General features: G+C 40.7%; 1 protein-coding gene across 5 annotated transcripts in view; it reads left to right on the top strand.

The window, feature by feature from the left end:
* Nucleotides 1-25,390, top strand: part of fbxo25 (F-box protein 25) — an 80,901-nt gene that overhangs the window by 16,267 nt on the left and 39,244 nt on the right. For 2 of the 5 annotated variants that reach the window (XM_061886148.1, XM_061886150.1), the window contains exons 6-11: nt 63-156; nt 3,067-3,251; nt 3,372-3,554; nt 12,712-12,858; nt 14,739-14,762; nt 19,154-19,692. In XM_061886148.1, the coding sequence (XP_061742132.1) occupies nt 63-156; nt 3,067-3,251; nt 3,372-3,554; nt 12,712-12,858; nt 14,739-14,762; nt 19,154-19,243 (723 nt within the window). In that variant the 3' untranslated portion in view covers nt 19,244-19,692. Of the gene's footprint in view, nt 1-62; nt 157-3,066; nt 3,252-3,371; nt 3,555-12,711; nt 12,859-14,738; nt 14,763-19,153; nt 19,693-25,390 lie in introns of those variants that run through there. The other 3 variants (XR_009804099.1, XM_061886151.1, XM_061886152.1) reach the window with 3 other exon arrangements.

The following is a 25,390-nucleotide window of genomic DNA, read 5'->3' as shown; positions in this document are numbered from 1 at the left end:
ATCAGCCATTTTCCTGTCTTAACCGTGTCTTTTTCTCTCTCTCTGTTGTTTGTTCTACTTAGCTCTTCCAGTTGATAGCCAGATCCCAGCTGACGTCATTGAGCGGAGCTGCACAGAAAAACTATTTTAACATTCTTGAGAAAATTGTACGAAAGGGTAAGTATTTTACAATCACATACGCCAGTTTTAACGCCATTTCTTGTACTTCTGTGGCACTTTTTTACAAGAACGTTTCAGTAGAATTATGAGTAGGATTTACTCATTTGTTGCATACTGTACTAGTTGTAGAAACTTCTGTATTATCCAGCTGGCCACAAGGAGGCATCGAACGTTTTTTTTATCTTCTCTTGACATAGTAGCTTTGAGATCAATTCCAATTTCTGCAGCACGGTGCTGTAGTGTTTAGCATGTCTGCTTTAGAGTCAGGAGGTGCGGGTTTTAACCTCCATTGAAGCATAGCTGCATGGAATTTCCATGTTCTTCTTGGGCATTGTTTATGGCTTTAAAACACTGCCAAAATCATTGCGCATAAAAACCACACTGCATGCTAGTGGCCTCTTTTCTTGGACCCATTTTGCACATGCATGGACTGTTTTTATTCGTGTTCGGCTTCTTTTTGATCGCACGTGGAGACTCTGTTTGACTCTGCCTTTCGCCCGAAGTCAACTGGGATAGGCCAGGATAGGATTTTTTTATTTTTTCAAAATGTTATGCTTAACATGTATTAATTGACATTCTAAAATTAATGTACAGTATTATGAGAAAATGTCTCCAAATCTATGACTGGTTCAGGATGTCCCATGAAGAGATGTCCTGATCCAATAGTGACATAAGTGTCTGTCATGAGCTGTGCTGACGGTCATGTCTTGTTATGCTTTTGTTGTTATTCTCCTAGGTTTTGTGTTTAGTTTTGAGGTCCTTGCTTTCCTTTGTTTAATTTATTGTTGCTAAGGGGGCTGAGTATACATTCCCGACTTCGATTATTGTCCCCACCTGCTGCCGCCACTAATCACGCCCCATTGTAGCCCCGTCTCGCCGTTCACTTTGGGGAGGTCCATTGTAAGCTCCATGCGACAGGTACGTTTATGTTGTCTTACTGCTTGCTACATGCTGCATACGTTATATCCAGCTTTTTTCAAGACAGTTTAAATTTGTTGAGTTGCTAAACTCGCACAGCTTTTTGTGTGCTTTCCGTGCGCTTCCGAGCGGCGAATATCTTTTTTGCCTGCACGCTGCTTCTGCCGACCCCTTCCTTTTCTTCCACATCCTGAGAACCTGGCTTGTATGTAAAATCTCAGATAAAAGCGCTCAGATACAAGCTGTCCTGCAGCTCGTTAACTTGCGCAAATCCAGACAGCCACCTATAAGCACACAAGGGTGGTATTTTCTTGTGATTTAGTGAAGTCATTTACATAAGGTAAACATGGTAGGCAATGGGCTACTAGGAGCTAGCAGCTACACAGCAGATTAGCACACAAGCTAGATATATGTAATAGGTGTCTTTAATTTACAATATAGCAGTCTAAAACACATTTGGCATTATAAAGAAGTATCAAATAAATATAGTTGCATATTATTAACACATACAAAGTTTTCAAAGCAGATGTGTATTAGAAAGTATTTAGTGGCATAACGTGTCCGCATCATTCAATTTACTGCATTATAAGCTTAACTTGATGAACTATTATGGCCACTAGGCTTCACCCCCAAAAAATTTTTAAATGACTCCTTCACTTCAACTGAAAGACAGCATAAGTGCATTCCAGAGGATTAATAATAAATAGGTTAGTGTTTTTCAAACTAACAGTTGTTCTCTGAATGATTTTACTTGATCAAGCCCTTTTGAACATTCCACGCTACAAAATATAAAAGTATGAACTACGATTCAGACTGAAATCCTTTTGGATGAATATCGGTATCAGCCAAAACTCTTCGGCTACAATATAGGTAATGTATCAGAAGTGAAAAAGGTGACTCGGGACTAATCCGTAGTACCATGTTTCTACGTGTCTTCTATATAACATACTATCTTTATATACTAAATAGTTTATTTTGATTGTTTTTTTGTTTTTTTTCCCCAAGATGGCGCTGCATTAGTGGCTGCTATTGGCAGGAGCTCTGTGCTCTTGTGTCATCCTTTTGTCTTTCCCTCTTGTTTTCATGTGTTATTATAACTTTTTGCCTTTTGGTCCGGGTTGCTTTGGGACTGTGTGACAAGGGGTGGCACTTTCGTGACCTCTGCGGTGCTTTTTGTGGACTTCTTGATCTGGCTCCCGGGAGCCTTTTGGCCATGGAGACCAGGTACTGGGTCTCTGCTACACCAGAGTCGGCTTGGAGGGACTGGAGGAGATGCGGATGAGGGGACAGGGCTGCGGAACTAGCACTGAGCGCCGGGACGGAGAGGTTTCATGGTGTCTTGGCTGGGTGAGCAGGTATCGGACACTTCAGTCTCTTTGGACGTATCCTCGCTCATCGATGCGGACTGGACACTGGCCGAGAGTTGGTTGGCGGTCGAGAGTGGTTGCTTTGTTGGGTCTGCTCCTGTCTCTGGCCATGCTCCCTCCACCCCAGCGGACGATGGCGTGGAACACCGCAGAGGCCACCACAGTGTATATGTTGTTTTTAATTTTTTTTCATAGCTGTATGTAGAAGTGGCTGGTTGCATCCGCTGCTTTAATTTCTTTAACGTCCTTTGTCTTCTTTGATGTTTGATGTTTTCCCCTTAGCCTCAGTCTGGACCCCATCTCCAGGGCCCAGGCTTAGACCGATTTTTTAATCTTATTTTATTTTATTTGAATCTTCTATTTTTTTCTGCCACCCCCCCCCCCCCACACACACACACACACACACACACACACTTGTTTACCTGTATGTCACCTTTTTTGTAAGGGGCGCTGGAAGCCGGCAGACCCGTAGCGATCCTGTTCTGTCTCCCTGTAATGTTTGTCTGATCTTGAGTGGGATTGTGCTGAAAATTTTAATTTTCCTGAAGGAACTCTCCTGAAGGAATAAATAAAGTACTCTCTAATCTAAGGTAAATCCAATGTCATTTTATGATGGTTGTAGTTGAAGAGGATCAGTACAATCCACGCCTTGTCAAGGAGCTCCTGCAGGATCTCAGCTCCACGCTGCACAGTTTGACGCTCCACGTGGGGAGGTGCGTGCTGGTGGGCAACGTCAACATCTGGCTGTATCGTCTGGAGAACATCCTCAAGTGGCAGCAGCAGCTCAGAGACTTACAGATCCCCAAGGTAGATGACCTGTCTGCATCAGCTGACATGTCAGAGTTACATTGTTTTGCAAACCTCTGATGCAATGCAAGAGTTGTAATTATGTGTGGGAAATGATTCAAAACCTTTTTTTCCCTGCAGCAAATGTGCAATGGCATGTCGTTCAGCGACTTGCCGCTGCATATGCAGAACAAAATCCTCTACAATCTGTCTGACGCCTGTGACATCATCAACCTGGGACAGGCCACGCCTACACTGCACATCCTTAGTGAGAACAGGATACTGTGGAAGAAGCTATGCCACTTCCATTTCTCTGACAGACAGGTAAAAAACACAAAAGACAAATAGTGTCGTACCTCAGTTAAAGAGTTCCCCAACTTAAGACTGTTTAGAGATAAGTGCTGTCTTTTGGCTAATTGTTAGCAAGCAAAAATCTGACTGACAACTATCCCCGCATTGGTTTCTTGAGGCAAATATCTCTGTGAACCCCCTACAAACCGCACAAAACATCTGGTCTTACTCGCTAGCATTAGCTCACAGCTAGAGATGGACATTACATTGTTTTCCAACCATGTCAAGTATTTAAGTGAGTGTGAAGAAGACAAAGTGAATTATATTCCTTGAATTAAAAAATAAATAATCAAAAACATGACGGCACGTGTCGCCAAGGAAGCAATTTGAGGGTGATGTAGCGGCTGGCTACGGGGTGTTAGCCAATGACTTTGGCTGGTGGGCGGGACTTCCGGGAGAAATAGGGAAGTGCCATTGTTGATAGGAAGTAGGAGTTAGAGTTTTGCCGGGAAAAGGAGAGACAAACATTGGAGCTGATGTGTGGTTGAATTACATCTTGTGCAATTAAGGCAAGACAAACAATAATAATGTTTTTAATATTGTTTTTAACATGGCTGTGCAGCACTTTGGAAACGTTCTTGTTGTTTAAATGTGCTATATAAATAAAGTGGATTGGATTGGATTGAAACAAAAAAGTCGTACGAGCCTACATTCCTGGGATTATTACACTTGTGTCAGAAGTAAAAACGTCGATTTCGAAAGAGACTTTGTCACAGTAAGGACACGCTGGGTACCGCGCATTAGTCAGTTAGCTTCAGTCTGTGAGTTAACTAGGACCGCGAGCTGTTTAGCATGTTTAGCTCCGGTGAGAATAAATTTGAAGTTGAGCGGGACAACGCTGTTTGGGGGCGAGTGACCGTTAAACAGCCGCGCTCCAACTCGCGCACGAATGGCCCGTCAGCCCAGTAAGACGTAAATATATCGCCGCTGCTGCCGCCGGCCACAGCATCCCCGCAAGGTGCGTCCCCCCCCACCGTCTGCTGCCTCAGTGAAAACGACAAAATTTGCCGGTGGATCAGACTGGGAGGCGTTCCACGCTCAATTTGAACTGTTGGCGGACGCTACAAGGTGGGAAGCAAGGGACGAAGCATTGCAATTGGCTTTGTGTCTGGAGGGAGAGGCTCTTTCACGCCTCCTGCTGCTGGATCCTGAACAGCAGCGGTGCTCCACAGCCCTGGTGGGGGCACTCAAGAGGAGGTTTGGGAGATGGTCTCACCCAGCATTTTTAAAAACTGAATTGATAGGGAGGTGCAGGAAGCCTGGCGAGCCACTCCGGGGGTTCGCTAATGACATTGAAGGCCATGTGCGCCGTGCATATGGTCACCTGCCTGCTGATGCACGGGACAAGGTCGCAACTGACCTGTTTGTTGGAGCCATTAATCCTGAACTGCGCTTGCAAGTGCAGCTTTAGCATCCAAGGTTCCTGCAGGAGGCACTGGAAGCTGCCGTTGAGAGGGAGATGCAGTGGAGTGCAGCTGCAGCCGGGGAACTGGAAATTAAACCCCATTCAGTGAGGGCGGAATCGTCACACCCGTCTAGTGACGAGACTCCGGCTTGGACGACAGAAATTACTGAACTACTGAGGGCGGTGACTCTGCAAAGTCAACGTGGCCCACGCCCCATGCAGGTCTGCTTAGGATGTGGCCAACCTGTGCCCTGCCACTAGTTGTGGGCCGGTAAACAGCGCCGGACCCGCATAGTCAGGGGTATGCGGGCCCCTACGATCACCGCGCACCCTGACTCGCCAGCCCAGTCTTGTCAGGCAGGAGAGGGAGCCCGTCAGCCCAGCCAGGAGGGAGGGGCTTCTTCCCCCTCAGAAGCAGATGACGACTCGCCTTCTACACCTTCTTCTCGGTTTTGGGCACATTTAGATTAGATTAGATAGTACTTTATTTATTCCGTCAGGAGAATTCCTTCAGGAAAATTACAATTTTCAGCACAATCCCATTCAAGATCAGACAAACATTACAGGGAGACATTTGCCACATTGTTGTCTCTGTCCAGGGGGTGCCTACCGGGGGGTTGGTGGACACAGGGTCATCAGTTACGCTGGAAAGACCGGACGTTCTGCCCAACAGTACACCACTTGAACCCACAGCAGTACAGCTCCGCACAATCACGGGCCAGCTGGCTCCTATGGTGGGGAAAGGGTTCCTGTGTTTGTGCATGAGGGGAAAGCGATTTCGCCATCTAGTTTGGTTGGCAGACGTGCAAGACAGCTGCATCTTAGGGCTGGACTTTCTCCAAGTCACCGGGTGCCTGCTAGACATGGGGAAGGGTACACTTAATTTCCAGGGGGGCCTGCAGTTGCAATGGGTACCCTAGTTCCCAGGCTGTGCCGTTTCACCGCATATCTCTGCATTCTTGTTGCCTCACACCACACTTAGTTACTACTCCTGCCCTCGCCCTGTCTCCCTTCAGCCAAAGAAGGGGGAGACAAAGCTCTTTATTACCCGGGGATGCCAGCCATGGGCAATCCCGCCCACGTCCCCCGAGGTTCGGAGAGAAGAGTACGGAGACCTAGAAAAATAGCAACAGGAGCAGCTGAAGCAGCTGCTGATTGAATTCCAGGGCAGCTTTACAATGAATGAGAGTGGAGTGGGAAGAACCCACTTGGCAGAGCATGAAATAGACAATGGCTTGGCGCGGCCCATCAGGTGGCATCAGAATCCCCCTCGCTCGACAGCAGGTATGCGACAAGGCCGTGGATGACCTGCTGCGGGCTGTCTTTATTGAGCCGTCTGAGAGCCCCTGGCCGGCACCTGTCGTCATGGTTGCGAAAAAGAGGGCTGGTTATTGGCGATTCTGTGTGGATTACAGGCGGCTGAACGAAGTCACCACAAAGGACTCTTACCCCCTCCCGTATTGATGAGTCCCTGGACCTAGTTTCCGGCTCCTCGTGGTTCACCACCCTAGACCTTAAAAGCATATATTACCAAATACCCCTTTCTCCCGACTCTCGCCCTAATTCCGCCTTCTGTACTGGCCGGGGCTTGTGGCAATTCAAAGTACTTAGTTTTGGGCTCTGTAATGCCCCCGCCACTTTTGCCTGGCTTATGGACGAAGTAATGGCTGGTATTCCCCGCCAAGAATCCCTGGTATACCTGGACGACATCCTGGTACATGGGTGTTCTTTTGAATCGACCCTGGGGTCCCTGAGGGGAGTCCTGGAGAGGATTTGAGCAGCGGGCCTTAAACTGCACCCTGAGAAATGCAGTTACATGTGGAGAGAGGTAACCTTCTTGAGACATGAGCTGGGTGCTGATGGCATTGGCGCCATGGGCGAGAAAATGCGGGCTGTGAGGGACTGGCTCGCTTCTCAGGACCAAGGACAGCTGAAGAGCTTCATTGGGCTTGCCTCTTACTATCAGAGGCACATGCGGGCTTTTGCTACAATCGCCGCGCCCCTATATCGATTGCTGGAAAAAGACAAAGACTTTGTGTGGTCTGAAGGGTGCCAGGAGGCATTCTGGAGGCTGTAACGGACCCTGTGTGAGGCCCCGGTTCTTGTCCCCCCTGACCTCGCCCTGCCCTTCTTTCTGGACACAGATGCCAGCAGAGTGGGGGTGGGGGGCGTACTTCCACAGCCGTGGCAGGAAGACGAGAGGGTGGTGGCATACTTCACCCAGAAACTCACAAAGTCGGAAGAGAATTAATGTGTCACCCACCGAGAAATCCTGGCAGTGGTGCTCTCTTTCAGACACTTTATAACTTGTGTGGCCTCCCCTTTGTGATTAGGACTGGCCACTCTGCCCTCCAGTGGCTAATGACTTTCCGGCAGTTCGCCAGGTGGTTGGAAGAGCTACAAGGATACGACTTATAAATAGAACATCGGCCAGGTGCTCGCCACTCCGACGCGGACGCGCTCCCTCTCTGGCCGTGTGCAGCAGACGGTTGTCGTTACTGCAAGCGCAGGGAAGCTCGGGAACAAGAGCAGTGGACAGAGAGCGCCGAGGCGTTATCAGTCAGGCTGACAACGTTGTCTGCAGGGAACTACAGACTGTGACCGATGCTGATTGGAGACACGCGCAGGAGGAAGACAGACCTTCATCCTGTCTTGCAGTGGGTAGAGGCTCGGTAGCGCCCACCTTGGGAGATGGTGGTACCATTCTCCAAGGCTACAAAGGGCCTGTGGGCCATGTTTGACTCACTGCGGGTATCCCAAGGCGTGCTGCAGTGGGAATTTAAGGCCGCAGCCACGGGAGAAGAACAGTGGCAGGTGGTGGTGCTAAAGGGACTGCAAGAGGCAGTTCTTAAGGCATTGCATGGGGAAGGTGGGTCTGGATATTTTGGGGTCGCCAAAACACTTAAGCGGCTGCGACAGGGGTTCTATTGGGGTCGGCAGAAGAGAGATGTGGAAGACTTCTGCCGCCGTTGTGACCCCTGCGTTGCCCGCAAAGGCCCCACTGGGCGCTCACAGTTCCCAGTGGGGTGCCCCAAGAACAGGGTGGGAATTGAGATTACTGGGCCGTACCCGCGGTCTGAAAAGGGGAACCGCTGTATCCTTTCCGCCATAGACTATTTCACTAAGTGGCCAGAGGCATACACCATTCCCAAACAAGAGGCAGAGACCATTGCGGATGCCCTGGTGGAGGGCATGGTAAGTCGGTTTGGCGTCATAGCGTCTCTGCACAGTAACTGAGGCACAAACTTTGAGTCCCGGGTGTTTGGGGCCTTGTGCGAGCGCCTGGGCATCCACAAAACTCGCACTACCCCATTGCACCCTCAGAGTGATGGGTTGGTGGAGCAGTTTCACCGTAACCTGGGAGACCAGCTCGCCATTGTCACCTCCCGCCACCGGCGTGACTGGGACAAACACCTACCACTGGTGCTGATAGCGTGTCGCTCTGCTGTCCAGGAATCCACGGGGTACACACCGGCGCTCCTGATGCTAGGGAGAGAGATGTGCACACCTCCAGAGCTGGCCTTTGGCCGGCCACCAGATCCCCCGGCCTTCGCTGCAGGGCCAGAGTATGCCAGGAAATTACTGGACCGGCTGTTTTGCCGGGAGCAGCTGCCAGGGGCGGAGCTAGAGGGGAGGCCTGCGTAGCACTGGACCCCCCTGAAATCTGATTGGACCCCCCAGGTGCCACCCCAGATGATTGACATATCGCGGCACCGCACGTCTTGTCGGGAGGAGCCAGTTGCTTTTTTAAATCAATGAAGCCTATTGACTGCTAAGTCCCTCCTGTACAGTAGTTGGCGCTATGTACCACAAAGCGTTGCGAGCCACGTTCATTAGGGGAGAAGAAGAAGAATCACCACTGAAGAAGAGGAAGATTTGAACTGGAGTCGGTTATCGTTGCTGGAGACCGGAGAGCGGAGATCAACGAAGTTACAAAGAAAAAGAAGGATAACCTTCTCGTCGTAAAGTAAGTTTTACGGTAGTGTCCTAATGAGTCACTGTTTAAAATAAATTCACTCCGATTACAATTGATAAGTCAAGAAAAACATTCATTGTTATAGTCTGTGGACCCCCTGAAATAGCCTTGTCCACCCCCTGGTCACCCCAAGGATAAAAGTCTAGCTCCGCCACTGGCAGCTGCAGGAAGCTGGAGTAAAACAAAACCGCTACTATGACGTGATGACCCGAGGGAGGGACTTCGCAACCAGGCGAGTTTGTCTGGGTCTGCAACCCGATTCGGAAGAAGGGCCGCAGTCCCAAGCTGGACAGGGCCCTGTAGGATACTCCAGAACCTGGGAGAGGTTTTGTATCGTGTCCAGCAGCCCCCCCGGGGAACAAAAGTGGCCCTCCACAGAGACGGACTCGCCCCATACTGGGGGAGTCCCCCTTCGCCTGCCTCAGATACACAGTTGACCTCTCTCTTGCCTGCACAGCCCTTTCCCAAATCCCCGCTTATGCCCCAGGGCGGACCAATTTCCCCACCCGTCTTGTCCCCCGACCTCTCCAGCTACCTCCTGAGGACTCAGTTGTGCCACCCCCTGGGGACTGGAAGGGAGCAGCAGAGGCAGAAGAAGAGGCCTCCGGACCGCTTGCAAGATTTTGTGGTGTCCTTAGACTGAAGGAAAATATGGGAAGGGGGAGGTTTGTGAACCTGGTTTTGTTTGCTGTAAGGGTTACATTGTCTACACTGTTTTGTTTGCACTAATGGGTTGCTCTAATGTACATGCTGCTATGATGTTACCAAATGTTGCCTTATGGTTCAGTCCTCGAGGGCAGGGTGATGTAGCGCCTGGCTATGGGGTTTTAAAAACCAATGACTTTGGCTGGGGGGCAGGACTTCCGGGAGAGATAGGGAAGTGGCGTTGTTGATAGGAAGTAGGAGTTCGAGTTTTGCCGGGAAAAGGAGAGACACACTTTGGAGCTGTTGTGTGGTTGAATTACATCTTCCATCCATCCATCCATCCATCCATTTTCTACCGCTTATTCCCTTTCGGGGTCGCGGGGGGCGCTGGCGCCTATCTCAGCTACAATCGGGCGGAAGGCGGGGTACACCCTGGACAAGTCGCCACCTCATCGCAGGGCCAACACAGATAGACAGACAACATTCACACTCACATTCACACACTAGGGCCAACTTAGGGTTGCCAATCAACCTATCCCCAGGTGCATGTCTTTGGAAGTGGGAGGAAGCCGGAGTACCCGGAGGGAACCCACGCATTCACGGGGAGAACATGCAAACTCCACACAGAAAGATCCCGAGCCTGGATTTGAACCCAGGACTGCAGGACCTTCGTATTGTGAGGCAGACGCACTAACCCCTCTGCCACCGTGAAGCCCAGAATTACATCTTGTGCAATAAATGCAAGACGAACAAAAAAGTTATGCTAGCCTATATTCCTGGGATTATTACAGTATCATTGCACTATATTTAAGCAGAATGAGCCTCACACCAACCGAGAATGTTAAACTAATATTTAAACAGCATACATTTATCCATAAAAATATGGTAAAGTTGCTGATGGTGTGTTTGAAGCAAAAAAAAAAAACACCTGGAAGGAGATACCATAAATCTCTACTTTCCAAAGTAAATAATACTGTACATTACTTTTACGTTACTTCATAGAACTTTAGTAGTAGTTGTTTGTAGTACATTCTATTGTATTGTTTTTATACAATATTCATTGTTGAAATTGTGCTGTTTTGAGAGGCCATTAAATTAATTTCATATATACACGCTGTAAGTATATATGTAATGTCCTAATAGGCATACTCATAATAACATGTAATTAATATTTACGTATTTTGCTAATTTTAAGCATACTGCGACGCATTAATTTGAGACGTATCACAGCTTTCACTATTTCTTTCGACAACACTAACGATTCATGGCAGACTTCAATGCAAGACAACAAAGACTACTTTGGGACAATTGAGGATCCAGAACCTTATATTTTTTAGCCTGAATATATGGAAGCTCAAAGGTTTAAAAGTTGTCTGCTAAACAGATCCATATTTAGTAAATTACTAAGCATCATTTAGCAGTATTCATAAGTGCTAAGCGAGAAATACAAACTACAAACACAATAGATTAAATCACTTACTGTACAATGTCTGCTCTCATTAGGACTGACTAACAGGAATCTTCATGTCTTGCCGTTAATGTGGATTAATCATAATCCTCACGCAGGTAAACCCCAAACAAAAGGTAGGCGCAAACAAGCATATTTTAGTGTCTTTTTCGCCCTCTCTGGGTCTGTTGAATGTTATGTTTTGTTCAGTTTATGGTAACAATCTTCTACTATACAAATGAGAGACACGATTAGTAGCTTTTATAGCAGATTTACAGCATCAACAGCTCAGCATGTCAATAATGTAGCTGCATAAGCTTGTTACCACTGTGATAACGGCATCGCTAAAAGTAGTTCATCTGCGTTAGCGCTTATAAAAACAATATTGCGCATACTTGTTTGTTAATCAGTTTACAAGATGTAAATGTCGTATTGTTGTCGGTTTTGGGATGTTTTTAGAGGGTTTTATAGGCGCAAAAGAGTACTTCCATTGTTAGCCACCTCAAACATGCCTGATTTTACGAATTAGAATACATAAAAAAATAAAAACATATGTGTTCTTGTCTTACATAGGGTTTGTGAAATTTAAGACAGAATTGTCCAAAGTCCAGTTTTCCTCTAAATCAGGGGTCTCAGACACGCGGCCCGCGAGACAAAATTTTACGGCCCCCACCTCAATATGAAAGTTTAATGTTAGTGCGGCTTACGAGTTTTGTATGAATGACGCTTAACAGCGTTGTGTTATTTGGATCCAAAATGGCTCTTTCAACGTTCTGGGTTGCCTCCCCCTGCGTTAGTGGAAAAGCGGCAAATGAGTGAAAGCGACAGAGACGTTGCCATTGACGCGAGGGTTTTCTTACGTGCCTGGCTGCAGTCACACTGCGACTTCTGTCCGTCAGTAATAACAGACCTTGATAACCTGGACCAATTTAAACCGTTATTTGTTTTTTTTTATTGTTTAATTTGCATTGCCGTATACGATGAACACTACATATATTTCTATATGACTCCGGATAACACAGCCGCCACTTTTTTGCGCTCGCGATTCCGGTACTTTCCAGGCTATTATCCGCCGACCGTCGTGTTGCTGCCGGGAGGAAAAGCGGAACGACACACATGGAAATAACATTATTCTCCCTGTGTCGGCTAAATACAAATATATTCCACAACCCCAAAAATATATTTTTCAAAGCCTGCAGTGAAGAGAAAGGTTAGTGATGTGCAAAGACAATTCCAAGAAAAGTGGGAGATGCAATATTTCTTTGTTGAGACAGGGGCACCTCGACGTGTCTTATTTGCACAGAGAAAGTTGCGGTGCACAAGGGATACAATTTGAAACGTCATAATACAACTAGACATGCTGAGGAGTATGCAATCTTGTCTTGCGGCCAGCCTCACCCAGACTCTGCATCCAGCGGCCCCCAGGTAAATTGAGTTTGAGAACCCTGCTCTAAATGATTGTGTATGGGTGTTCTGCAACTGACCACAAGATAGCAGCATTGCTCAAATGTCTATACTATAATATGTATTTTTCAGCACCTATCCATTTCTCCCAGTTCTATTTAAGGTTAATGATTACACTTGACTCTTGTTCAGCATGATTTCCCATGTGTTTTAGAAGTATTTAAGTTTGTGTGTTTTCCTGCGGGGGTTCTAGCCATTCTCGAGAAATTTGGCCTTGGCCAAGAGTCACAGCGTGGACTGGAAGCTGTTGTACTTCACCCTTCAGAAGCAATACCCCGTGAAGGAGCAGTACGGAGACACTTTGCACTACTGCAAACATTGTAGCATCCTCTTTTGGAAGGTAAGGCAAGGGAGAGGACATCCGTTTTATTTGGATTTTTAACCACGAGTGCAGGGGTGCCCACACTTTTTCCACTGAGGGCCCAAGACTGACAAATCAATGGATGCAGCGGTCATTTTGGTTGTTTTCACCATCAAAAATAGTACAATATATAGATTCTTTTTTAATGACCTGGAAAATGCAATTTTGGTAAACATTTTGTGTGAATGCTGAAGAGCCAAAACCGAATTGAAATGTTAACATTCAGCACACTGGCCAGAAAACGTCTGGTAACAAAAAATATGAGCAAAATCAGCTAAAATAGCATGCATGCTAAATTTACTATGCTAACAATAACATGCTTACACCTCACATTAATGAAATACCAAAATATATGACACTGCTTAATTAGCTAAAAAACAACAATCTAGCATGTTAATAATGTTAGCATGTTGAAATGCTATCTGTAACGTGTTGGAGTACCAGAATGTTTTACTCTGATGAAAAATAAAGGTGTTTTAAATGCTAGCCTGCTAACATTAGACCTCCATCAACATTTTATATAAACCAGGGGTGCATATAAAATCATTTTGAGTTTGAGTATGGATGAGTTTGCAAAGTATAAAAATGCGCCAACATTTTTGAATGAAAGAAACTGCTGTTCTAAATGTGTCCACTGGATGTCGCAATAGCCATTATTTGTATCTGTAGATTATGCTACATACCGTATTTCCTTGAATTGCCACAGGGCATATAGTATGCGCCTGCCTTGAATTACTGCCGGGTCAAACTCGCTTCCCAAAATAATTAGCGCATGCTTAGTATTACCGCCTGGTCAAACTCGTGATGTCACGAGTGACACTTCCCCTGTCATGATTTTCAAAATGGAAGAGGCTGATTTCAATACCGGTAATTTGAAATCGCATAAAGGGAAGAAGATTAAGAGCTATTCAGTAGAATTTAAGGTCCAAGCTTACATCACACTCAATTTTTTACTGCATACCTTTGATAAGTGCCGGAGTGAGAAGAGGTTTTAAAATAATTATCGCGCATGCTTACTTTTACCGCATGCCTTTGATAAGCGCAGGAGTGAGAAGAGGTTTTAAAATAATTAGCCCCCTGGCGGCAATTCAAGGAACTATGGTATGTAAAAAATATAAATAAACCACATGTTGTTAGTTCATCAGTCGAGAAAAATGAGCAGACTACATAAATAAATAACATCCTGTAATTTGATTTTGATATTATTTGTTTATTTTCATAGATTGAAAATGAACGCCAATGAGTTGACTGAAGAACATTATCACATAAATTATTCAGAAAGTATAAATAACGACAAATATAACGTACTATTAACTGCAACATTTAAATGTAAAAACCCCAATAACATCATGATTTGTTCTATTTTTAAACAAAGAAAACAATTTGAAGTTGTCTTTATTTTTAAGGTATCGTGCCGTTATTGTACCAGTCCGGCCCACTTATGAGTAGGTTTTTTCTCCATGTGGGCCCCCGATCTAGAATGAGTTTGACAAAATATGACTGAGGGGTATACCTACAAAATTAGCCAAAAATAAAAAGGTAGCGTACTAACGTTAGCATACTAATTGGTATCATTCGTCCAGTAACAAAATTTAACGATGAAGTCTATACTTGCAAAATTGGAAAATATGTCAATAATAAAACGCTACTTTTTCAAAAAGGAGCTATGGGCCGCAGTTTGGACACCCCTACACTAGAGTTACAACGTTTATAAAGAAATCATTTGAGGAATCATTGTTGTTTCTTTTTTTCTTGGTTTCTTCCCACTCCCGAATTTATGGTTCTCCCTGCAGCCTTCTCAATATCAATTTTAACTTTTCTGCTCTCCTTGCTTTTCTCCTCCTCCCAAACTCCTTAAGGATCGGCTGGCATTGTTATTCAAGGTACTCTCCACTTCTGAGGTGATCTCCTTTAGAATCGATCATCCTGTTAATGCTGAACATGATTATCAACAGTCACTAAACACATCATCCCATTTTCTCGTTCTCCTCCTCGGGGCCGGGCCAAGGCGTTTTGTGGGGCCTAAACAAAGTTTTCTTTGCGCCTTAATATCAGTTTTAACAGTGGCGGGCCGTGTGTTTCCCACCTAGTACTTCAGTGATGTCCGACTTCAATGATTGCCTCTCAAAATACCATCATTTCTGTCACCAAATGACCATTTCTGGAGAAATACTATACAGGACCTAGGGTTGTACGGTATACCGGTTTTAGTATAGTACCGCAATACTAATGAAACATATTCTGTTCTATACCGCCTCTGAAAAGTATCATGTACATGTGTCCAGGGACATATTTTCGGTTTAATAAACCTCATGTGTCCCTGGACACATGAGGACTTTGAATATGACCAATGTATAACGACTTGGTATCGGATTGATAACCAAATTTGTGTTATCATCCAAAAGTAATGTAAAGTATCAAACAACAGAAAAACAAGTGATTGTTACATTTTAACAGAAGTGTAGATAGAACATGTTAAAAGAGAAAGTAAGCAGATATTAACAGTAAATGAACGAGTATATTAACAATCCATTTTTTACCACTTGTCCTTAACAATGTTGACAAAGTAATAAAATTGAAAATGACACAATATGTTACTGCATATGTCAAAAGCTAAATGATGAGCCTTTGTTTGCTTAATTGCTACTAAAAGACAAGTTGTCTTGTATTTTCACTATTTTAATTTAAGGACAAACTTTCAATAAGAAACATGTATTGTATTGTAAGATTTTTTGTTTTAATAAACCCAATAATGCAGTTATTTTGTGGTCCCCTTTATTTAAGAAAATTACTGAAAGTAGCGTAAAGTCTTTTAAAAATGTTGGTACTGTTACCAAAATATTGGTATCGGGACAACACGAACAGGAACAAATTTGGCTTCTGGCTATTGATACACATCAACAGTGTACAAAATGGGTTATTTTCTGGCGCATTTAAAAACCAATTAAAAAGCATCAGCGATTAAAACATATATCTTATGTGGTAGTGTCAAAATTAAAATTGCAAAAAATATATTAAAAGTGAAAATTTTTTATATTTGAACTTACAATTTTCACCCATTTGACACCATACAAGCCAGTGGCACCCCTCGTTGTCGGATTTTCAAGTGGATTTTTTCATCGCCAGAACAGCTGAGCATGGTCTCACAAGATGTAGTCTCTCTTTAAATATCCTTCTTGAAAATGGCCTTGCAAATATAAATCTGCCACCTAATCAACGTTTTGTTCTCCTTCTTTGCTAGCCCGGTCTGGCTACGGTGCAACACTTCCCGCTTCCTGCTTAAAGGCCTACTGAAATGAGATTTTCTTATTTAAACAGGGATAGCAAGTCAATTCTGTGTCATACTAGATCATTTCGCGATATTGCCATATTTTTTGCTGAAAGGATTTAGTAGAGAACACTGAAGATAAAGTTTGCAACTTTTGGTCGCTAATAAAAAAGCCTTGACTTTACCGGAAGTAGCAAATGATATTCGCGTGACGTCACAGGTTGTAGGGCTCCTCACATCCTCAGATTGTTTACAATCATAGCCGGCAGCAGCTAGAGCTATTCGGACCGAGAAAGCGACAATTTCCCCATTCATTTGAGCGAGGATGAAAGATTTGTGGATGAGGACATTTAGAGTGAAGTACTAGAAAGAAAGAAAAAAAAGAAAAGGCGACGGCTCCAGGCGGCGTTTCAGATGTAATTAGACACATTTACTACGATAATTCTGGAAGATCCCTTTTCTGCTTTTAATAGTGTTTTAGTGAGATTGTAAAGTCATACCTGGAAGTCGGAGGGCTGCGGTGAACGCCAGTGTCTCTGAGAGAAGCCGAGGAGCCAAGATCACAGCTGCCTTTTTGAGCTGCAGGAGGAGGTCCCATAATCCACTGAAGTCTCCGGTAAGAGCCGACTTAATATCCCAATTTTCACACCCAAAAACTTGCTGGTCGACGGAGAGAACACTTGACCGCTCTGTGTTAAAGCTTCACAACAAACAAACACCGGCTGTTTTTCAGTGCTATAGGCAGCTGCAATCCACCTCTTTCCACCAACAGCATTATTCTTTATATTCTTCATTATTAATTGAACAAATTGCAAAAGATTCAGCAACACAGATGTCCAAATTACTGTGTAATCATGTGATGAAAAAAGACTACTTTTAGCCGTGTGTGGTGCTGGGCTAATATGTCCTCTACAACCCGAGACGTCACGCACACGCGTCATCACACGTGTCATCATTCCGCGACGTTTTCAACAAGAAACTCCGCGGGAAATTTAAAATTGTAATTTAGTAAACTAAACCAGCCCTTTCGGCATGTGTTGCAATGTTAATATTTCATCATTGACATATAAACTATCAGACTGCGTGGTCGGTAGTAGTGGGTTTCAGTAGGCCTTTAATTGCAACTTGTGATTGGATACTCACTTTGTAGTGACAAGTGAGTATCCAATCACTGTCTCGTTAACATCAGGCTACTTGGAAAGGCTACTGTCAACAACTTGGGATCCGCTACTGTCTATCAACTGTATGCCCCCGTTCACTTACAGTGCACGGATGCCCGCATTGTTGATTCTGAAGGCCTAGGGCAGATTTGGTACAGCATGGCAACATAAGCTAGCTGAATTCTGATACAAACTAAAACTAAAATCAACAGCAATGGAAGGAGCATAATATGACATGAACAGAATTTGAATAATTTTAGATATTTAGTGTAAAAAAATAATGCTATCTTTATCATGCTTGTTATTTCATGTCTATAAAAAAATTAAAAAAAAATATATAATTAATATTTCTTGATTTTACCGTAATTATTTTTGGGGACCAGAAGTAGATTTGCCGAAGTGTGAGCTATCCTCTGCTCATGAGCTTATTAGTTAATCAGCTCCACCTTCGCTTTCAAGTTTGCACGTGTTTTAATACAAGCAAACCTTTAGTATATCAGGACGTATATAGGAAAAAAGAACAGCTACAATATAAACTTAAATATTACAGTTTTTAAATGTAGCTGTAAATCTGTCACGATAACAGCGTTTGAGGCGATGCTAAGTTAGCAATTATCCCCTTGGGCTTTTGAATAGATGCGCTCCCAATGTTATTAAACAGAACTACTACAAATGACAAGTTGACTCACCGCTGAATAAAAGTTTAGCAGACAGAGTGTAGTTTTATCCACAAAGGGATTCAGTCCATGAATGTAGAACATGGGTGTCAAACGTATGATGATTTTGGTAAGTATAAAATTACCTCATTTTGGAATGAAATAAACTGCTCTTCTAAATGTGTCCACTGGATCTCGGAGTAGCAGTTCTTCGTATCCCCTGCAGCAGGAGTGTGCATGACTTCAGAGGGGGCGGTTAAGATAGAGGACAGGGGACAAATTATCTGGGTGCACATAAATATGCTGAAATTATATATATATATATATATATATATATATATATATATATATATATATATATATATATATATATATATATAATATATCCCCCTTCCAACTTAATGTGTGATTCATGAAATGAGTCCAAATTCACAAGTTTTGTTGTAGATGATGCTACATAAATACAGAATAAACCACATGATGTTAGTACATCAGTTGAGGAAAATTAGTAAATTACTTGAATAAGATCCTGTAATTTAATTTTGTTATTACCAAAAAGGACAAGCGGTAGGAAATGGATGGATGGATTACTATTTATTACGTCTTCTGATAGATTAAAATTTTACCAGAGGGAGCATTTTAAAACTGCCAAACTCGCAACTATTTGATTGAGGAACATTATCACATTATTTATTCAGAAATTATAAATCACAACAAATGAAAATTGACTACTATGAACATGTGAGTGTAAACAAAACAACAACATTGTGATTTGTATATTTTCAGATTGTGCTTGTTCTATTTTTAAACAAAGAAAACAATCTGAAGTAGACTTTTTTTCTAAGTTATCATGCCATAATTATACCATTCCGGCCCACTCGGGAATAGACGTTCCTTCATGTGGCCCCTGAGCTAAAATGAGTTTGACACCCCTGATGTAGAACAAGCAAACTCCTGCAGACCACAATGATGATGACCTGTTGCAATAATCATGTGACCCTCCCCCCTTTGTGGTTGTGGCCCTAAACAACCGTATAGACAGAGAGCGTTTATGCCCTGCTGCTCCACATGGTCACCCTCATGATCACTTTATTAGGAACACCTGCACAATCCAACATTCTGAATGCTGGGTATTGATTGACAGCAGTCAAAGAGGGCGTTAATCTGATGCATTTGTGTCATGTACACAGGACTGTGGCCACCCGTGCACCGCGGACGACCCGGACAGCTGCCTCATGCCCGTCTCTCCGCAGCACTTTATCGACCTCTTCCAGTTCTGAGTTATTGGCCCACACCTGGGAGTGTACGAGATCCTGATGTTGTTTACTCAAGTACAAAGGGCTTTACTCAAGGTACATTTAACTATAGGTCTACGAGCTTTTTGGCACAAATCTTTTTCACAAAGGCGACAGGGAAGAAAAGAAGATACCAGTTTGTAGAATTTTTTTAAAAAGCGACTCCATTTTTGTACAAATCTTAGGGAAACTCTGTTTGTGTTGCATCTCAATACATTAGAATATCTTGCAAAAGTGCTGTTTAAATCTCCAAAAAGAAAAATATTTGCAGTTTATTTGTAAAGTAGTTTGCAATATTGAAAGTTTAGCCAATTTTTCGAATTTTTTATTAGCGCTCGGCCAAGGGTCCCAAAACTCGGTGGCCGCATTAGGTTAACAAAATTGGGCTGGATGTGTATATATATATATATATATATATATATATATATATATATATATATATATATATATATATATGTATATACATATACACACACACATTAGGGTTTGGGAAAAAATCGATTCGAATACGAATCGCGATTCTCACCACTTTGTGCGATTCAGAATCTATTCTCTTTTTTTTTTAAATCGATATATATATATTTTTTTAATCAATCCAACAAACCAATACACAGCAATACCATAACGATGCAATCACACTCCAAAACCAAACCTGACCCAGCAACACTCAGAACTGCAATTGAGAGGAGACACAAACAAGACACAGAACAAACCAAAAGTAGTGAAACAAAAATGAATATTATCAAAAACAGTATCAATATTAGTTATAATTTCAGCACAGCAGTGATTAAAAATCCCCCATTGACATTATCATTAGACATTTGTAAAAAAAAAAAAAAACAATTGTGTCACAGTGGCTTACACTCTCATAAGCTTGACAAAACACTGTGTCCAATATTTTCACAAAGATAAAATAAGTCATATTTTTGGTTCGTTTAATAGTTAAAACAAATTTACATTAATGCAATCAGTAGATAAAACATTGTCTTTTACAATTATAAAAGCTTTTTTTTTTAACTCTAATACTCTGCTAGAAATCCTACGATTTGAATGAATACAGAAACGTTTTGAATCGAAAAAATATCGTTTTTGAATCGAGAATCGAAAAAATATATATAATCGAATCGCGACCCCAAGAATCGATATTGAATCGAATCGTGGGACACCCAAAGATTCGCAGCCCTAGTATATATGTATATATAGTACAGTACAGCAGTGGTTCTCAAATGGGGGTACACGTACCCCAGGGGGTACTTGAAGGTATGCCAAGGGGTACGTGAGATTTTTTTTAAATATTCTAAAAATAGCAACAATTCAAAAATCCTTTAAAAATATATTTATTGAATAATACTTCAACAAAATATGAATGTAAGTTCATTAACTGTGAAAGGAAATGCAACAATGCAATATTCAGTGTTGACAGCTAGATTTTTTGTGGACATGTTCCATAAATATTGATGTTAAAGATTTATTTTTTTGTGAAGAAATTTTTAGAATTAAGTTCATGAATCCAGGCGGATCTCTATTACAATCCCCAAAGAGGGCACTTTAAGTTGATGATTAATTCTATGTGTACAAATATGTATTTATAATTGAATCACTTGTTTATTCTTCGACAAGTTTTTAGTTGTTTTTATATCTTTTTTTCAAATAGTTCAAGAAAGACCACTACAAATGAGAAATATTTTTCACTGTTATACAATTTAATAAATCAGAAACTGATGACATACGTGCTGTATTAGTGCTGTATTTTACTTCTTTATCTCTCAACAAAAAATGCTTTGCTCTGATTAGGGGGTATTTGAATAAAAAAAATGTTCACAGGGGGTACATCACTGAAAAAAGGTTGAGAACCACTGCAGTACAGTATCTCTTTCCAGCTGCTACTTCTTCAAAGACAGCTTCCCCATATTTTCATGGATACATATCCACTGTTTAGATCAGTGTGTCTTACTTAACCATAGGGGCCAAAATCGGATGGCAGCGGTCCACAGTTGTAATACACTTTTCCACTACTTGTGCCAGTAATGACAATCACAAACAGACAAAGCCGAAGTCAGAAGGACCTTTCATAAGCGCTAAAATTATGACTAAAGTGCTTAAGTCGTATTTTTATTTGCACTTTAACTTTGTCGACAGTTTAAGAACCACAATTCCTTATAGATGTATTTGATTTCTTTTAGCACAGCATAATTGTTTATACAATTGTTGCTCCTCATTTAAATAACAGGTCAGGGGGATAAGAAAAATAAGTTCTAAGCAAATATAAATGAATAATAATATTTGTGATTAACATATGCTTTAACAGTGTTCTAAACTGTAAGTAGTTTATATGTAATTATTGAAGACTATGAAAATCAGGAGTAAGATTACTAATTCGGTGTTCATTTTTGAGTGGGGCCCTCTGTAGTGGAACAGTTGGGCCCCGAGGTCAGAAAGGTTAAGAACCTGGCTTAGATAATATTTTAACATTCTTGGCTGGTAAAACACTCAATTTGCTATATTTTTTTATGATTTTTTAATTTTTATTTCTGTGAACATAATTCATTCTTTACACTCACATTCTTACCATGAATTGATTAACGTGGACCCCGGCTTAAACAAGTTGAAAAACTTATTCGGGTGGTCAATTGTACGGAATATGTACTGAACTGTGCAATTTACTAATAAAAGTTTCAATCAGTCAATCAATCAACCAATTCCTTCCTTCCCATGGTTGGAAAACAAATGTTTGTACATTTCAAGCTACAAGCTAAAATGCTCGTGAGTAAGACCAGAGGTTTTGGTCGGACCTTATAGGGTTCACTGTGACATTTGCTACGTCAACTAATGGAAATATTTGCTCGGAATTAGCTGAGACAGCTTTTATCTCAAAACACTCTTAAATTTGGGCACTCCTAAGTTGAGGTACCACTGTATTTTGTAGCGGAATATTGTCACAAAAATGACCAGTTGGAGTCTCCTCGCTCCTCTTTGTACTGTTGGACGTTTTGACCTGATCACTGACCATATAACGATTCACACGGCATTTCAGGTAACCTTTAGCAGTAAAGGTAACACAACATATGCAGTCAAATATGTATCTGTATGTATTTTTATTATAATTAATTGCGTGTGTGAATCCCATTAAATCTGACAGCTCTACTTTTGATACATTTACTTTTCAAAGATATTCCTATTTATTGAGATGCACACACACACACATATATATATATATATAATGTATACACACATATACATACATACATACATACATACATACATACATACATACATACATACATACATACATACATATATATATATATATATATATATTTACATACATACATATATATATACACATATATATAAACATACATATACATACATATATATACATACACATATATATAAACATACATATACATACATATATATACATACATATATATATATACATACATACATATACACATATATATATACAAACATACATATATATATACATACATACATATACACATATATATATACATACATACATATATATATATATACATACATACATATACACATATATATACATACATACATATATATATATATATATATATATATATCATACATATATATATATATATCATACATTATATATATATATATATATCATACATACATACATACATATATATATATATATATATATATATATATATATATACATATATATATATATATATATATACATATATATATATATATATATATATATATACATATATATATATATATATATATATACATATATATATATATATATATATATATAATTTGTGTCTAAATTTTGTAATGTAAGTTTTAGCATGTAAATGGTGGTGGTTGTGATGATGAGTATATTGTTTCTTCTGTAAGAAAAAAAGTTGCAGATTATTTATGTATCTTATGGAAAAAAGCCTCAAATAATCGATTTTGTTAAATTTTGAATGGGATGTGAATGTTCTGAACTCCTCTTTCCATGCCAGTGTTGTTGCAGTTGAGCCATAGCGTAGATGTAGCTCATCTTCCCATTTTTTAACTGACAGCGTCTGTGTTGGCTGCAGTCAAGTAGTGCACTCCATTTTGCCTCCAGTTCCTCAATTGAATTCTACAAACTGGTTAACATCATAACTCCCAGCTGGTGTCAAATGTGTATGTAATAGAGTTCAAATAACTGTTTTTTCCCCCTGTAATAACTGAATGCATCTCTTAGTTTACAACCTCTTTGTTGTCTCCGAATATCTGAGTCGTTTCCAGTAGACTACTTCCAAGAGTTGTCAAAAAGCACACAAATGGAAATGTACTATTATTTTTGTTATTATTATTATTTATGGTTGTGGGGTAAGTTTTGTATCTTTCCAACTTTTGAAATATTCCTTTGTGTTCCAAATTTACTACTAGAATAAACCTGATTAATTATTAAAATAATAGACACATTTGGACTCATTTTTGGATACTCAAGAAAATCACCTGCATGTGCAATGGAATGAAAATAATGTTTTACTGCAAAATAATTTTTAAGGTGACATATTTTGATTTATTTACACCAGTGTAGCGAACAATATGAACCCTAAACTAAGTAACTTTTCTAAAATAAGATGATTTAGCTCACACATCCATTGAATTGCATTGAAAATGTTATCAAATTAATTTAATCATTAAAATTAAGGCTTTACTCTTACCATAAACATTATTACTAATATGCATAAGGCTTTATTCATTACAATAGACACCATTACTAATATGAATAATAAGGCTTTAGTCATTACAAAAAACATTATTACAAATATTAATAAGGCTTTAATCATTACAATAAACAATGTTACCAATATGAATAAGGCTTTTTTTTCCTGGTCATTCTTGTAAGATAACCATAACCACATAATTCTTTCAGCACTTTTTGTAACAAAATAAAACCCCAAAATGTACAATTTAATGTGTTCTAATTATCACAGATTTCAATCATTTCAAAATAGTTGAAAAAGTGAGGGTTGGATTTTCATAAAATTTGTGGAAAAACAAAAACATATCACAGAAATATTTCCATTATCCCAGTGGTTGTGAATCTGGCTTTTATTATATTTATTTTATGTGTAAGTTATAGTATGTAGTTCCTAGTAATAATAATTAGGTGTGGTCAAAAAACTCAGAATCGCAATTCATTTTTTAATCTGACTCTAAATCAATTTATAATTTTCAAGTCAGTTTACAATTTTATTTTGGAAAATAAAATCCAGTAAAAACAGTACATCTTGTAAGTGTTTCATAATTTTCAAAAATCAACTAAAATCACTTAAAAAAATTTTTTTTAGGCATCTCCACAATTATTTGCTGCTCATACATAATACGCCAGCAGCCAAAAGGAGCTTTTATTTTTTCAACCTGTAATCTCAAAATGTTTTTTTTATAATTATTATACCATGTAATATATTGTAATAATCGCTTGGAATCGAGAATCAACTCTGAATCATATTTATAAATGTTTGAATTATATAGACTAGTAAGGTAAAGTTTTGTAGCTGACAAGTTTTGACTACCTTGCTTCTGCAGCCTTCATCAGAGGTGTCACGTGATGTTAGCGTGACGTGTTATATGGATTGTTCCAATCCACCTGACGTGGTGGGATGGCGGTGTTCCCTGGCGTGCGCCATATAACACGTCACAGATGACGTCAGGCTGCAGAAACAAGGTAGCCAAAACTTGTCAGGTACAAAACTTTACTTTAGTAGCCTATATAAATCAACCATTTAAAAATAAACGACAGTAGGCTAAATGAACCTCTTCAACATAAACTCTGAATCAAATTGTCACCAAAAGACTCCGAATCGAATCGGGAGATGTTCCAAGATTCACATCCCCAATAACTATAAAAATAATCGTTATTGTATTAATTATCCTTACAAAAATATAATAAAGCTTTTTCAAGTAAATCAAAAATTGTATCCGTTTTAAATGTTGTCTTAAGGGGTTAATTTGAAAGCATATTCCATTTAAATCATTTAAATTGTTTTATAATTACTATTGCATTACATTTTGTATAAAATTGTACTCAACATATGCGAGACCAGGCATAGTCTTCAAGGCACTTTACATGATAAACGACAAAGTGTACAC

This window comes from Nerophis ophidion, linkage group LG24, assembly GCF_033978795.1.
Source record: "Nerophis ophidion isolate RoL-2023_Sa linkage group LG24, RoL_Noph_v1.0, whole genome shotgun sequence".
Lineage (NCBI taxonomy): Eukaryota > Metazoa > Chordata > Actinopteri > Syngnathiformes > Syngnathidae > Nerophis > Nerophis ophidion.
This window is presented reverse-complemented; position numbering and strand designations above follow the sequence as displayed.